General features: G+C 42.1%; 1 protein-coding gene across 1 annotated transcript in view; it reads left to right on the forward strand.

Annotated features, from left to right (window-relative positions):
- Positions 1–1,176: 1,176 nt before the first annotated feature.
- CUL5 (cullin 5) overlaps positions 1,177–17,191 on the forward strand; it is a 100,467-nt gene continuing 84,452 nt past the window's right edge. The window contains 2 exon segments of the mRNA XM_003828345.6: positions 1,177–3,352; positions 3,354–3,383. Of these exon segments, the coding sequence (XP_003828393.5) occupies positions 3,128–3,352; positions 3,354–3,383 (255 nt within the window). The 5' untranslated portion in view covers positions 1,177–3,127.

Genomic DNA, 17,191 nt, shown 5'->3' on the forward strand with positions numbered 1-17,191 from the left:
AGGATTGCTTGAAGCCAGGAATTTGAGACCAGCCTGGCCAATATGGTAAAACCCCATTTCTATACAAAAATTAGCCGGGCTTGGTGGCTCACATCTGTAATTCCAGCTATTCAGGCCGCTGAGGCGTTGAGAATCACTTGAACCTGGGAGGTGGGAGTTGCAGTGAGTGGAGATCATGCCACCTCACTCTATCCTGGGCGACAGAGCAAGACTCTGTCTCAAAAAGAAGAAGAAAAGAAAGTGTGAAAAAAAAAGGCACAATTTTTTTTTTCAGTAATTTATACCATACTGCTGAGTGAAAACAAATATGTTAAAGAATTTATGTAGTATACCATCATTTGTGGGGAGAGAAAAAATAATACATACATGAATGCTTATACATGCACAGAATGTCCTAGGCATTCACAAGAAACATAACTGTTGTCTATGAGAAGAAAGAATGGATGCCTGGGGGACTGTGGAGGAAGGCAGGCCTATTTTTTAAAAATTTTCCCCAAATATTTAATTATGAAAAATTTTAAACATATAGATGAGTTGGTTTTACACAGGGAACCCTAGCATAGCCACCACCTAGACTCTACCATTAACATTTTACTATACTTGATATATATATATATACATACTTTTTTTTTTTTTTTTTGAGACAGAGTTTCACTCTTGTTGTCCAGGCTGAAGTGCAGTGGCGCAATCTTGGCTCACTGCAACCTCTGCCTCCTGGGTTCAAGCTATTCTCCTGCCTCAGCCTCCTGAGTAGCTGGGATTATAGGTGCCCGCCACCACTCCCGGCTAATTTTTTGTATTTTTAGTAGAGATAAGATTTCACCATGTTGGCCAGGCTGGTCTTGAACCCTTGATCTCAGGTGATCCACCTGCCTCGGCCTCCCAAAGTGCAGGGATTACAGGTGTGAGCCACCACGCCAGGCCTGCTTTATCAGTGTTTCTACCCAACCATCAGTTCATCTTATTTTTTGATACATTTCCAAGTAAATTATAAATATAGATTCACCTACTCCTAAATTCTTCAGTATGGGTAGCATTAAACTTCAAATTTTGTTAACTATTTTCTCTTTGAATTAAATGCACATTTTTAAAAAATTTTATTATTTTTTATAGCGATAGCTACTTTGCACAGGCTGGTCTCGAACCCCTGGGCTCAAGTGATCTGCCTGTCTTCGCCTCCCAAAGTGCTGGGCTTACAGGATTGCGCCACTGTGCTTGGCTGAAATGCATAAATCTTAAGGGTATACTGGCTGAGTTTTGACAAGTGCATACACCTGAATAACTGAAGTCCCTACCACAATATAGAACATTACATCACCCCAGAAAGTCGAAGGAAGACTACTTTTGATTGTATTATTTTTAGCACCTTCTGAATTTTGTATTATGTGCCTGCGCTATTTTTAAGAAATAAATATTTAAGCATTTTAAATATTTAAACATTTTTATAACAGTGGGCCGATTCTAAATTGGATGAGAAAGAGTGAAAACAGGAGATGGCAGATAACAGGTGGGGTCAATGGAATGGAGAACTTATTGAAGTCAGAGTTGTAGCAGTGGTGTTTCCAGAACAAGTGAGTTAGGAAAATTGGAATGCTTCGGTTGACAGTAGGACGCTGAAATCAAGCTCTCAAAAGTTGTCTTAAGGTTCAGTTAAGCATAAGCAAAGGGTGGCTTGGGTAGATGGAGATTAGGATACTAGTTTCCTTTCCCTTCCTACGCTCTCAAGTGCACACTGTATTTTTTTGTTTGTAGTTTTTTGTTTGTTTGTTTTTTTGTGTTTTTTTTTGTTCTTTTTTTGAGACAAGAGTCTCGCTCTGTCGTCCAGGCTGGAGTGCAATAGCGCGATCTCGGCTCACTGCAATCTCCACCTTCAGGGTTCAAGCGATTCTCCTGCTTCAGCCTCCCGAGTAGCTGGGATTACAGGTGCCCGCCACCATGCCCGGCTAATTTGTGTATTTTTAGTAGAGACGGGTTCACCATGTTGGCCAGGCTGGTCGCGGACTCCTGACCGCAGGTGTCTCGGCCTCCCAAAGTGCCGATTATAGGCGTGAGCCACGGTGCCCTATAGGGATTATAGGCGTGAGCCATTGCGCCCGGCCTCTTTGCAATATTTATCACAACTCCCACTAAGTAATATTTGACTTGTGTAACCATCCTTAACATTTGGCTACCTTATTAGGCCATAAACTCCAAACGAGCAGGGGTCTTCTCTTTTATTTAATCCTGTATTTCCTGTGCCTAGTACATACAAGTGCTCAAACAAGTATTAACTACTTGATTGGATTCTTTAAGTAGGCCCATCCCTCTTCTCTTAGTCCAGAGCTCTTACTTATTTCTACGCATTATGGCCGTATGAAGGCTGTTTGTAAACATGCAAAATACAATACCAGGTATCCTGCAGGTTCCACATGTAAATTATATTATCTCATTGGCCAGTGGTGTGTGGTCTGAAGGGGTAAAACCTGGGGGCTTATGGTTTAGGATCTTCTAGGATAATGTGCCTTCAGAAAATCGAAGATTAATATTCATTCTCTAAACAATCTTTTTTTTTTTTTCAAACTTTTTTGTAATGACGAGGGTGTTGAACTGGCCTCAAGTGATCCTCCCCCTTCGGCCTCCCAAAGCACTGAACAATATTTTATCTAAGTGCCAAGCATTCCTGAATAGAAATATTAAGAGTCATCACGCTTGTGCAGTCAACACATATTTACTGGGCGCATTCTATGCACGAGTTATTGAAGACAGCTGTTGTGAGCATTTCAGGACAATGCACCTCCCTTAACACCGAGTCCGGGATTTGGGGCGGGGTGCCGGAAAACGCCAGGTCCCGCCAGCAGAGGGCGCGGTCCCGGCCTCGCTGCAGCCTCGGGACCCACCGAGGCTTCCAGGCTCCCACGCTCGCTCCCGAGCGCGTCCCCGCCCTCGCGTCACGTGACGTGGCCGCGGAACCTGAGCTGCGGGGCCTAAGCCGAGCTAAATTCGTTGCAGGTGGCCGCGGCGGGTGCAACCACAAAAGCTAATCCGAAGGAGTCGGGGAGGCTCGTGGAGTCGATGCTTCCTCTTCCAAGTCAGGTCGGCTCCCGTTACCTTCTCAGCATTCGCGGTTCCCGTCTTCCTGAGCGCGTGCATGAGGTCTTTCGCGTGGGGAAGCTCCGGTGACCATGTAGGGGACAAGAGTGAGGAAGCTCCTGGTGCTTGGGACGAGGTCAGCGCTGTCGGCGCGCTGCTCCAGCGCCCACCACACCCTGGTGCGGGCCGACGGGCCCTGGGCCCTGGTGGGAGCTCCGGCCTCCGGTCAAGGCCTGGCCGGGAGCGCCACGAATTCTCGCGTCGTCTCGCGAGAGTCCAAGTTAAAGAACATGGCGACGTCTAATCTGTTAAAGGTAAGACCCTCACTCCAGCTTGGGTTTTACTGTGTGGCCGCCGGGTTCGGCTCTTTGGGAAAGGCACGGCTCAGGTTCAGCTGCGAAGTGTGGGAGTGTTCAGGGGTTGTCCACTGGCAGGGAAGCCGCGGTGGCAGCCGGCGAGTACCGGAACGCGGGTCTGTGGCCTTGGGGTCGACAGGCTCTGGTGGTCGCTCCCGCCGACTGGCCGCTGGGAGAAAAGCCTGGCTGAGCGCTGGCGAGGAGCGATGCTTTCAAGGGACCAGCTCTGGCCGGGAGCGGGAGATGAATGGTCGTGCAGTGTCCTGACCAGCTGGGCCGTTAGTACTGTTAGGTCTCAGTTTCTTGTAAAGCAATGTCTAAGACGCATCAAAGGAAAAACCAAGAAAATGCTGCCTAACAGGTTTCAGTGACTCGACCCCCCACTTCTTCCATTTCTGTTCTCGTTCTGTCTGCACGAAATTCGGAGTCAGACCAGCAGTGCCTCCCACTCCACCCCCCTTCCTCCCTTTTCTGCGTGTTACACCTTCCCTCCTAATTCTCCCATTCTTGAGTTCATCTTTTTCCTTAGGGAACTGCTTCCTAACCCCCACCCAGTTACAGGACACAACCAGATGACAACTGATGAAGCGATACCATCGTTTTAGGGCGCAGGAAAGTTACCTTGTCAAAGACAGTATTTAAAGTTAGTTTTATATAGCAAGGGAGATCTAGGCCCACAGGGGCAGATTCTCCACCAGTTAAAAAGTTTGGAGAAGAATGAGGAAGACTTAGAACTAGTCTGTTCTGTGTATGTGTCTGTAGTAGTTAATCATTTGCCTTAAAAGTACGGACAGAAATGGGAGTAGTGAATAGCTCAGGGAACATAATATTAATGGCAAAAACCGCAGTCACTTTTGCACCAGCCTAATACAAAGGATGAACCACTTCTTCCTGAGGCCTCTCATGCCTTCAGGCAATGTGGATGAATACTAGAAAATAATAGAAAATATACAGGAACCTAACCATCATGTCTTCTTTAGACCACTGATATTTGATTGTCTAATAGATGGGACTGTCTCATAAAATGAAGAACAAATTTTACTAAGAGGCAGTACTGTATATCACCTTTTAAAAGGGAGAGGGGCCCTAGAATTAGACTCCCTGAATAGCCACCACTTAAAAGCTGTATGACTTTGGGCAAGTTTCCTTATGAGTAGGACAGCATTATCAGTAGCACCTGTATCATAGGAACATTGTGAAGATTAAATTAGTTAATATATCTATAATGCTTAAAACAGTGCCTGGCACTTAATTAGTATAATACAATAAATTACTATAACTACTCCCCCTCTTTCTTTAAGAAAACTAATTCGGGGAATTGAGTAACCCATCCCACTCTGCTTTTCTCTTTTATAATGGTATAGCAAATTTCCCATGCTTTACTTCAGAAAGAAAATTTGTGGGCTGGGCAGAGTGGCTCACTCCTGTAATCTCAGCTCTTTGAGAGGCCAAGGTGGGAGGATTGTTTTAGATACATTAATTTAATCTTCACAGTGTTCCTACAATATAGGTGCTATTGATAATTCTGAGTTAGAGGTTATAGTTAACTATGATCACGCCACTGCTCTGTGAGACTAAATGAAAACAGGAAAGAAAATTTGTTTTATTTCTGAAGATTCCTATTGATGCATCTGTGTGTTTACATAAACAGTATGCTATTAATTGAAATGTGTTTAAGAAGTAATTTTGTCCGTGATTCTGGAAAATTTTGACTTGTTGATTACCTGGATATAAAGCAAGGTCTTTTTCTCCCCAAAAATAACTCTCAGAAAAGAGTAAGTCACTGTACTACTTACAAAACCTCACAAAGGATTGTTTGGAGGAGAAGCTACTTTGGTCTATATTAGTTAAGTACTTACCTGTGGAAGCTACTTTGGTTCATATTAGTTGAGTACTTACCTGTGGAAGCTACTTTGGTTCATATTAGTTAAGTACTTGTGGAAATTCTGAATCTACATCCACAGCACAGACCTGTGAATGGGAAAACTGCCTGAATATACAGAAAACGGGGTACTTAGGGTTTAGGTTTAAAAGCTCACAAGAATTTAAAAAGTGTTTTAACTTGAACATTTACAAATAAAGGGAAGGTGATAATATTTTGAAAAAAATTAGTAAGTGACTCAGTGACTCTAGTGAACTTTCTTGATGTGTAACTTAGAAGTTAGAAGCCAATGTCATAAAAAAACCACCAGCATTTCTTTCTTTTTAATTTTTTTTTTTTGGAGGGGGACGGAGTCTCGCTCTGTTGCCAGGCTGAAGTTCAGTGGTGCGATCTTGGTTCACTGCAACTTCCGCCTCCCGGGTTCAAGCGATTCTTCTGCCTCAGCGTCCCGAGTAGCTGGGACTACAGGCGCACGCCACCACGCCCAGCTAATTTTTGTATTTTTAGTAGAGACACGGTTTCACCATGTTGGCTAGGATGGTCTCCATCTCTTGACCTCATGATCCACCCGCCTCGACCTCTCAAAGTGCCGGGATTATAGGCGTGAGCCACCATGTCCAGCTGCTTTTCTTTTTTAATATTGGAATTTGACTCTAATAATTTTATTGTCTGTTTAAAGCAAGTGGACCATTGCTGGATCTTAGAAGTCTTTCAGCTATGTAAAGATTTGTGTAGCACATTTTGACATATACAGTTAACTGCTTAGGGGTTTTGTATCTCTGAAAACCTTTCCATGTAACTACTTTATCTTTGTTGTTTTTCCTTACAGAGTGAGTCTGTAGAACATTTGTAGGGATCTGATATTATAATTTTATCTTCTGTTTTAGATTACTTTGAACATGTAATTGTGATTGTTCCTTTTCTTTTGCAATTATCATCTGGGCCCTTAGTGCTCATTTTTTTCTTTTCCAGTTTATTGTTCCACCCCAAACAGCAATTGTTTCAACCTTTTCTTGCTGAGCCTCACCCCTCTTAATTCTTAGTACATTACTTTACCCAGCTATTTGAAGTGCCCTTAACTTCCTTGGTCGATACCAAACATTTTTCTTGTTTCTCCTATGTTCTTCTCTGTTCCATGCTACCTCCCAAATTGTCTCATTCTGCTTGTTCTTTTTCATTCCTCATCTTCCCCCCAGGACTTGGTGGTATGTCCCCTCTTACTTTTTTTTTTTTTCAGTTTCCCTTTTTTCTCCTATGCCTATAAGAAAGTTCATATGTCGCCTCACATAAACTTTTCTTTTTTTTTGGAGATGGAGTTTCGCTCTTGTTGCCCAGGCTGGAGTGCAGTGGTGTGGATCTCCACTCACTGCAACCTCCGCCTCCCGGGTTCAAGCAATTCTCCTGCCTCAACCTCCTGAGTAGCTGGGATTACAGGCACACGCCACCACACCCAGCTTATTTTTGTATTTTTAGTAGAGACGGGATTTTACCATATTGGCCAGGATGGTCTCAAACTCCTGACCTCAAGTGATCCGCCTGCCTCGGCCACCCAAAGTGTTGGGATTACAGGCGTGAGCCACTGCACTCTGCCTCCTCATACAAACTTGTAGTCTGCCTCTGCCTCAAACTTCTGTTTCTCACTGTCACAGTTCTTGGAAAAGCAGCCCCCATTTGCTGCCTTTATAATTCTTTGCCCTTTAACTTAATGATATGGCTTACTCTTCTCTCCCACCCAATTGTATAGAACCTGTCAGTCATAAAAGTACTAGCAACCTCCTGATTATCAAATGAGATTCTTCTCTGATAATATTTATCCTCTTTTCTGGTATTATTGCTCATTTCCTCTGCTTCTCTTTTGGTTTTTATGACATTCCCTCCTTGGTCTTCTCTCTCTCAAATCACGTTTGTTTTTCACTGACTTCCCTCCCCTGTCCCCAGTAGAATTATTTCTCAGGATTTTATCTTCAGCCCTTTTCTATCTTTGTATATTTTTTTCTGGGACAGTCTTAACTCCCATGATTTCACTATTTTTATCTCTTAGCTCTGATCTGAGCTCTAGATCAAAATGCAGTTCTCACCATATCACTTTCCTGTTCAGATACCTTTGATGATTCAAATTATTTGAGATCTTTCCAGCTGGGTCTTCTCCTGATAACTAGTATTCTCTCTCTCTGTCTCTTCTCTCTCTCTCTCATACATGTGTGCGTACACACCCCTACCTAGCTGGTTACTTGTTGGCTCACTAGCATGCCAGAGGTCATCTTCTCCCTAATAACTAACTCTTAACTCTCATTCTCTCTCCTTCTGATTGGATCTAGTGAGATGGAGGCACAAGAAGGCAGTAGTATATAACCGAACCACAAGATAAATCAAACTTTAAACTGAAATATGATTCATACTACTTTTCTCAGTGGACTTTTTTTTATCCTTTAAGAGGAAAGAAAATGGAAATGTAAAGCAGTGATTCAGAGTGTCTATAGAGGCCGGGCATGGTGGCTCATGCCTGTAATCCCGGCACTTTGGGAGGATGAGGTGAGAGGATTACCTGAGGCCAACCTGGGCAATGTAGCAAGACCCTGTCTCTATAAAACAACAACAATAAAAAGTGCCTGTAAAAGTTATTCATTATTAAAATAACTTTATTGACACCCATATGCAAGGTACCATGGAGAATGCAAAGATATGTAGAACAATGTCCATGCTCTTTGGGAATTTACCGTATGCCAAAGGAGAGTAAAAGGTACTAATGATTTATTATAAGGCAAAAGTTTCAGATGTGTTACCAACTGCTCTATGCTCCCTCACAGATTGAGGAAATAATTTCTGGTGGGATGATCAGTGAAAATTTTATGGAGAAAGTGTTGGAGCTGGATTTTGAATAATGGGTAAGCTTTTTGTATTGGTAATTAGGAGAAAATTTGGTAGGAATCTAGGCTAGATCAGTGTGGCTGCAGTGTAAGCAGGGCTGCATGCTGTGTTAGATATTCTATATGAATAGTGTTCCTTGGGATTGTTGCAGCATAGAAACCCAGAATACAGGGAAACAACAAGAGGGATAGGAGTGAAAGGGAAGTCGGGTCAGATTACAAAGGGCCTTCAGTGCTAGGCAAGGGGTTTGAAATAAAGTTCTATAGTTACTGAGGAATATTTGAAAAATATGTGGGCAGAGATACTCTCAAGCCCTCAATCTATTTTTGGCTTTTACACATAAAAGTTATTATATTTTCTGTATATTTATAATCTGCTTGTGAGATTGGCCATGGATGAGGGGCATTTGTGCCAGTGACATCTTGTTCATTGAAACCGTAACCATAGCAGGAGTAATTAAGTCTATGCGAAATACATTTATTCATTGAACGAGAATTTAGTATTTCCTAATTCTAACTAGATAATGATGAACTAGGCAGACAGCTCCTGCCCTTGTATAATTTACATTTTTGTTGGGAAGAGAGACAATAAACATAAACAGTTAAATACATACTGTAAGTCAAGTTGTGATAGGTACTATGAATAAAAACAACCAGGGTAAAAGAGAGAGTGCTCGGTGCTTTTATTATTATTATTATTTTTATTTTTATTTTTGAGATGGGGTCTCACTGTCTTGCCCAGGCTGGAGTGCAGTGGCACGATCTTGGCTCACTGCAACCTCCACCTCCTGGGTTCAAGCAATTCTCCTTCCTCAGCCTCCCGAGTAGTTGGGATTACCGGTGACCACCACCATGCTTGGCTGATTTTTGCATTTTTAGTAGAGATGGGGTTTCACCATGTTGGCCAGGCTAGTGTTGAACTCCTGACCTTAAGTGATCCTCCTACCTCAGCCTCCCAAAGTGCTGGGATTACAGGCATGAGCCATCACAGCTGGCTTATTTTTGATAAGATAGTGAGGGAATGCCTCTGAGGAGATAATAGTTGAGGTAAAACCAGAATGAAGCAAGGGAGCAAGTCATGTACATATTTAGAAGAGTTCCTTGTAGAGGGAACAGCCAGTGTGAAAGCACAGAGTCAGGATCATGCTTGGCAAGGAATATGGATGTGATACGAAGATTTGAATATCATCGGTGAATGTGGTTAAGGTACATAACCAGAGAATTCTTTTTAATATGTCTAGTTAAACATAAATGAGAACCTTATTAAGAACTTGTCAATTTTTCATTGGGTTGATAGAAATTGCCCTCTTGAAACGTATATCTAAGAGGGACATGGGCCTTAGAGCGGCCTTCCCCTCCTTCAGTATACTGTCCTAGAGAGATGGTTGCATTCGACACAGCCTAGGGAGGAAACAAATTTCAAGGGTGTCTGTGTTGGTCATGGGTAGGAATGGGAGAGGGAATAGTGGACTAATCAGTAACTGTAAAACTTTGTGATACATGTAAATGGTAGAATCTTTCATGTTCTATGAAAATAAATGATTGAACAATTACCATAATCTGGAGGTGATGTATGTTAATTAAAACTTCTAAAAGGAAGTGGCAGCTCAGGATAAATTTTGATCAGTCATTTTTCAGTAGATTAGAGGAGGGGAATTTTAGACTGCTGGAAGGTAGAAAGAGGATACTAGGCATCTTTCTAGTAAAAAGAGAGGTTTTGTTTTTGTTTTTGTTTGTTTTGAGAGGAGGTCTCACTCTCACACAAGCTGCAGTGCAGTGGCATGATCATGGCTCACTTCAGTCTTGATCTCCCAGGATCAAGCGATCCTCCCACTTTAGCCTCCTGAGTGGCTGAGACTACAGGCACATACCACCCTAGGTCTGGCTAATTTTTTATAGAGATGGGATCTCACCATATTGCCCAGACTGGTCTCCACTCCTGAGCTCCAGTGATCTTCCTGCGTAGGCCTCCCAAAGTGCTGGGATTACAGGAATGAGCAAAAGAGCTAGTCAGCCAGAGAGGTTTTTCTTTTCTTTTCTTTTCTTTTCTTTTCTTTTCTTTTCTTTTCTTTTCTGTTGAGATAGGGTCTCACTCTGTCCCCCAGTCTGGAGTACAGTGGCGCAGTCACAGCTCCCTACAGCCTTGACCTCCTCAGGCTCAGGTAATCCTCCCACCTCATCCTCCCACAGGTGCAACACCAGCATGCCCAGCTCATTTAAAAAAATGTTTAGAGACAGTGTTTTGCCATGTTGTCCAGGCTAGTCTGGAATTCCTGGGCTCAAGCAATCTGCCCTGTCCTTCCAAAGTGCTGGGATTACTGGCGTGAGCTACCACCCCTACCTGAGGTTTCTCTTAATAAATATTTTGCCTAGTGTCCTGGTGAACCCAGTTGTCATTAAGAGCCATTTGCCTCCTGCCTTGGTTAGTAGGTGGAGGAAATAGATGCCTCATATGCTCTGTAAGGAAAGCAGGGCTGGGTGCAGTAACTCACACCTGTAATCCCAGTGATTTGGGAGGCCAAGGTGAGAGTGTTGCTTGAGGCCAGGAGTTTGATACCAGCCTGGGCAACCCCATTTGTACAAAAACAAACAAAAAAACAAACAAACAAAAAGCAGGATACAGCTCAGGTTAAAACTTTGGTCAGAGGCTGGATGCAGTGGCTCATGCCCAACACTTTGGAAAGCAGAGGCAGGAGGATCATTTGAGGCCAGGAGTTGGAGACTAGATCGGGCAGCATAGCAAGACCTACCACCTCTACAAAAATAAAAATTAGAAAACATTGGTCAAATCCATGGAGTACATACAAATAATATCAAAGGTAATTGATCTGTGTAACTGTGGTTTGTTCATTCCATAAAAATCTGAGCATTTATGCTGTACTGGATACCATTTTAAATTTCAGGCTAGGCACAGTGGCTCACACCTGTAATCCAAGCACTTTGGGAGATTGAGGTGGGTGGATTACCTGAGCCCAGGAATTTTAGCCCACCCTGAACAGCATGGTGAAACTCGTCTCTACAAAAAATAAAAAATAAATACCTGGGGGTGGTGGTGTACAGTTTTAGTTCTAGCTACTCAGGAAGCTGAGTTGGGACGCTTGCTTGAGCCCAGGAGGTTGAGGCTGCAGTGAATTGAGATCGCACTACTGCACTCCAGACTGGGCGACAAAGCAAGACCCTGTCTCAAAAAAAAAAAAAAAAAAAGTATCAGTGATACAATAGTGAATATGACAAAGTTCTTAGACTTTGGGGCTTATATCCTGATGGATGAATACTGACACTAAAGACATAAAAAATACACTTGCATAGTTTTTACTGGTAATTAGGGCGGTAGCGAAAACAACATGATAAGAATGTTCAAGGCCGGATGCGGAGGCTCACGCCTGTAATTGCAGCACTTTGAGAAGCCCAGGTGGGAAGATCGCTTGAGCCCAGGAATTCAAGACCAGTCTGGGCAACATAGTAAGACCTCATCTCTACAAAAAATTTAAGAATTATCCAGGCATGTTAGTGCATGCCTGTAATCTCAGCTACATGGGAGGCTGAGGCAGGAGGATTGCTTGAGCACAGATCAAGGCTGCAGTGAGCAATGTTTATGCTGCTGCACTCTAGCCTGGACGACAGAGTGAGACCCTGTCTCAAAAAAAAAAAAAGTGTTTGGAAGGTGGAGCCACTATTTTACTCACTTATTTACAACAGAAAATAATTTTTCCCCAAAAAACTGCTTTTGACTATTTTTTGTTAAATGTTCTTTTTCTTCCTCATGTTGACATTTCAGCCAGATCCTATAGCTTTCCTGGGCTTTTCTTAAAAGTCTGGTTATTCCAAATTAAAATTTCAGTCTCATAGCCAATCAGAGTGTCTCTTGTACCATCTCAAGACTTTGTCTCTGGATGTGCAGAGAGGAATGGAGGAAGGGCATTTTTCTTAGGTTGGTTTGGGAGGCCTCTCTGAGGTGGCATTGGAGCTGAGACCTGAATGATCTGCATTCTAAGGCAAAGGTCTTGAGGTGCAGTGATGAGCTTGGCCTGTTTGAGGAACACCTTTAAAAGGTTGCTGTGGCTGGAACATAGAATTGCAGTAGTAAGAATTACTGGTATTCAAATATATACAATCAGCCCTCAGTATTCATGAGTTCCATGTCTGTGGATTCAACCAACCAAAGATTAAAAATATTCAGAAAAGGCTGGGGGTGATGGCACATGCCTATAATCCCAGCACTTTGGGAGGCTAAGGCAGGCGGATCATGTGAGGTCAGGAGTTCAAGACCATCCTGGCCAACATGGTGAAACCCCATCTCTACTAAAAAAAAAAATACAAAAATTAGCTGAGTGTGGTGGCACATGCCAGTAGTTCCAGCTACTCAGGAGGCTGAGGCAGGAGAATCACTTGAACCCACGAGGCAGAGGTTGCAGGGAGCCGAGATCACGCCATTGCACTCCAGCCTGGGTGACAGAGTGAGACTGTGTCTTAAAAAAAAAAAAAAAGAGAGAGAAACATCACATATATGCACTTAATATGGCACCCACACACATTTATTTTTATTAAGCCACCTCACTTTTGTTGAGATAAGAAAGATTTTATGAATCCCTTACAGATGCAAGTAGTGTACTTGCAATGTAACAGTGGTTATGAGCTCAGCCTCTGCAGCCACACTGCTTGGGTTGGCCTCCAGGTTCTGCCATTTGCTAGCTGTGTGGTATTGGGCAAGTTACTTAACATCTCTGTGCCTCAGTTTCTATATCTATAAATAGCAGTAATCTCAAAAAAACCTCAGAAAAAAATTGCGTCTGTATTGAATATGTACAGACCTTTTTTTCTTATAATTCCCTGAACAGTACAGTATAGCAGCTGTTAGCATTTACATTATAGTAGGTATTATAAGTAATTTAGAGATGGTTTAAAGTGTATGGGAGGATGTGCATGGGTAATAAGCAAATGCTATGCCATTTTCTATCAGGGACTTGAACATGTATGGGTTTTGGTATCCCGATGGGTGGGGGTGGGGGTGGGGAGGGGTGGATCCTGGAATCATTTCCCCACAGATACCAAGGGACAACTGTGCAGTAGTTTGATTCTTTTGGTTAGTGGGGATTGGCAAATGGGGTTTTAAAATCACATAACTGGGAGCAATAGTGGCTTCATAAACAGTAAGGGAACCCACACATTCAAATAACTAACTTCATAATTCACATGAATTATCTAAAATACGACAACTGAGTTCCTTTGGTAAAGTTATTAGAGTGCCATTAATTGGATATACAGTCATTTACTGCATATTGATGTTTTGGTCAACAACGGATCACATATATAATGGTGGTCTTATAGGATTATAATGGGAGCTAAAAAATTCCTATTGTCTGGCAATGTTTATTGTAGCCCTTGTAACGTAGTAGTGCAATAACACATCACTCGTGTCTGTGGCGATGCTGGTGTACATAAAACTATTGTGCTGCCACTCTTATAAAAGTCTAGCACATATAATTGTATACAGTACATAATCCTTGGATAATAGGATAATAAAATTATTATCCTAATAATAATAAGTGACTGTGTTACTGGTTTATGTATATCTTAGTCCATTTGTGTTGCTATAAAGGAATACCTGAGACTGGGTAATTTATAAAGAAAAGGTTTATTTGGCCCACAGTTCTGTAGGCTGGTGAGGTCCTCAGCCTGCCTCTACTCATGGCAGAAGGTGAAAGGGATCCTGTGTGTGTAGAGATCACACGGCAAGAAAGGAAGCAAGAGAGTGGGGAGAGGTACCAGGCTCTTTTTAACAACCAACTCTCAGGGAACTAACAGTGAGAACTCACTCACTGCTCACCACCCTGCCTCCACCCCCACTGGCATTCATCTGTACATGAGGGATCCACCACCATGACCCAACACTTTTCATTAGGCCCACTTACAACATTGGGGATCAAATTTCAACATGAGGCTTGGTGGACAAACATCCAAACTGTAGCAGTACATTTACTGTTATATACTTGTTATTTTTTTTTAGTGTGTGTACCCTCTAATAAATTTAAAAGTTAACTGTAAAATAGCCTCAGTCAGGTCCTTTAGGAGGCATTCCAGAAGAAGGCGTTGTTACCATAGGAGATGACAGCCCCATTCAGGTTAGCGTTCCCGAAGACTTTCCAGTCGGACAAGATGTGAAGGTTGAAGACAGTGATGATGATCCTGACCCTGTGGAGGCCTAGGCTAGTGTGTATGTGTGTCTTAGTTTTTAATGAAAAAGATTGAAAATAAAAAACCTTTTTTTAATAGAATAGTTCATAGAATTAAGGATATAAAGAAAGTAAATATGTTTGTGCAGCTGAATGTGTTTGTGATTTTTGTTTGTTTGTTTTTTGTTTAAAATAGAGACAGGGTCTCACCATGTTGCCCAGGCTGGTCTCAAACTCCTGAGCTCAAGTGATCTTTGCACCTCAGCCTCCCAGAGGGCTAGGATTAGAGGCGTGAGCCACTGTGCCTGGCCTTGTGTTTGTGTTTCACGATAAGTGTTATTTACAAAAAAGTCAAAAAGTTTCCCAAAAAGAGGAAAGGTTTTTAAAGTAAAAAAGTTACAATGAGCTTATATTAATTTATTATTGAAGAAAAATATTTTTGTATAATTTAGCATAGCCTAAGTGTTTATAAAGTGTACAGTAATGTCCTAGACCTTCACATTCACTCACTACTCACTCACTGACTCACCTAGAGCATCTTCCAGTCCTGCAGGCTCCATTCATGGTGAGTGCCCAATTTAGGTCTACCATTTTTTATCTTTCATACTGTATTTTTACTGTACCTTTTCTATGTTTAGATACACAAATTCTTACCACTTTGTCCTAATTGCCTCCAGCTTCAGTACAGTTACATGCTATATAGGTTGGTAGCCTAGGATAATAGACTATACCATTTAGCCTAAGTGTATAGTAAGTAGTCTCTACCATTAGATTTGTGTAAGTACATGCTGTTATTTTCACACAAAGATGAAATTGCTTAACGATGCATTTCTCAGAATGTCATTAAGTGACACATGGCTCTAATCCACAATCAGTATGGCGGGAACTTCACAAATCTTAAAACAACTAAACTGGTTGCGTGGTGTTCAAAATGTTATGGGCGTGTAAAAGTAAGGTGATAAAAAAATTGCCATTAATTCTATGGATGCCATTATTTCTTGCTCTTCCTTCAAAGCTTAGCTTTTCTTACACCTTTGTCCTAAGCAAGATATAGCAAGATATACAGCAATAATAACAAATTCTTTGTTTCCTTGTATTATTTTTAAATTTTATTCATTTTTTAGAGACAGGGTCTTACTGTGTCACTCAGAATGGAGTGCAGTGGGATGATCATAGGTCACTGCAGCCTTGAATTCCTGAGCTTAAGCAGTGCTCTTGCCTCAACCTCTGGAGTAGCTGTTGGGACTACTGGTGTGCGCCACCACACCCAGTTAATATTTTATTTTTTATTATTTTATTTTATTTTGTTTTTGTAGAGATGGGGTCTCACCATGTTGCCCAGGCTGGTTTTAAACTCGTGGCCTCAAGTGATTGTCCTGCCTTGACCTCCCACAGTAATGGGATTATAGGCATGAGCCACACCGCCCAGTTTATTTATTTATTTTTCAGAGACAGGGTCTCACTTTGTTCCTCAGGCTGGAATGCAGTGGCATGATCATAGCTCACTGCAGCCTCGAACTCCTGGGCCCAAGCAGTTGTCCCGCCTCAGCCTCTGGAGTAGCTAGGACTGCAAGTGTGCCCCACCATGCCCATCTATCTATCTGTATCTATCTACCTGTCTATCCATCGATCCATCCATTCTTAGAGATGGGGTCTTTCTTTGATGCCCAGGCTGGTCTTGAAATCCTAGCCTCAAGTGATCCTCCCACCTTGGTCTCCCAAAGTGCTGGAATTATAGGCATGAGCCCTCTCTGTTTTCTTTTAAATGCAACATTTGACATCATTAAAATATTGCCATAATATTGTTTCTATAATTTGATGTGGTATGTTTTGTCCCAGGCGTTATGTAGGGATTTCTGGGTGTTTTCGGGGCGAACCAGTAGGTCAACATTTGTATTATTTTGTTGTAAAGTAAGTGAATTATTTAAAAATGATTCTATTGAATCATTTTGCAAGCCAGTGGATTTTTCTATTTTTGTTTACATTCTTGTGTTTAAACATTTTTATTTTTTAACATGATACCAAATACTGTATTTCTACACCATTATATATCTGCTCTTTTACTCATGACCTAGTAAAGTGGGGTTGTTACAGATACGCTAATTGCTTGAAAATGCACTCCTAAATTTCAGTGGGGGATATGCATTTTTTTTAAGCAGTGATATGTTCTAGAAAGATCTATATAACATCTTATATTTCTGGCTGATAACACTTACCCCCAGCCCAAACACATTTTCTTTTTCCTAAGCCAATTAACACAGGACCCAAACACATTTTTAAAAATTAAGTTATTCTTCTGTAATCCACCCTCCCTCCTTGGTCTGGGCAAATGATGGTACAGTATTTAGGCCTGAAGCCTTAGCTGTGTGCTTTTGAGATATAAATTTTTTAACTTTCTCTGAGCCGGTGGTTCAAGACTACAGTGAGCAGTGATGGTACCACTGCATTCCAGCCTAGGTGACAGCAAGACCCCATCTCTAAAAAAAAGTCAGTTATAAAATTGAGTTGTTTTGCTTTTCTTATGGATTTTTTAGTTCTTTACATATTCTGGATGAGAGCCTTTCTTGGATATACATATTAGAAATATCCTTTCCTGGCCCAGCGTGGTGGCTCACGCCTGTAATCCTAAGCACTTTGGGAGGCCAAGGCAGGTGGATCACCTGAGGTCAGGAGTTCGAGACCAGCCTAACCAACATGGTGAAACCCCACCTCTACTAAAAAAATTAGCCGGGCATGGTGGCACATGCCTGTAATCCCAGCTACCTGGGAGGCTGAGGCAGGAGAATGAGAATCACTTGAACCAGGGAGGCAGAGGTTGTAGTGAGCCACGATCTTGCCATTGCA

The sequence above is a fragment of the Pan paniscus genome, chromosome 9, assembly GCF_029289425.2.
Source record: "Pan paniscus chromosome 9, NHGRI_mPanPan1-v2.0_pri, whole genome shotgun sequence".
In the NCBI taxonomy this organism is placed as follows: Eukaryota; Metazoa; Chordata; class Mammalia; order Primates; family Hominidae; genus Pan; species Pan paniscus.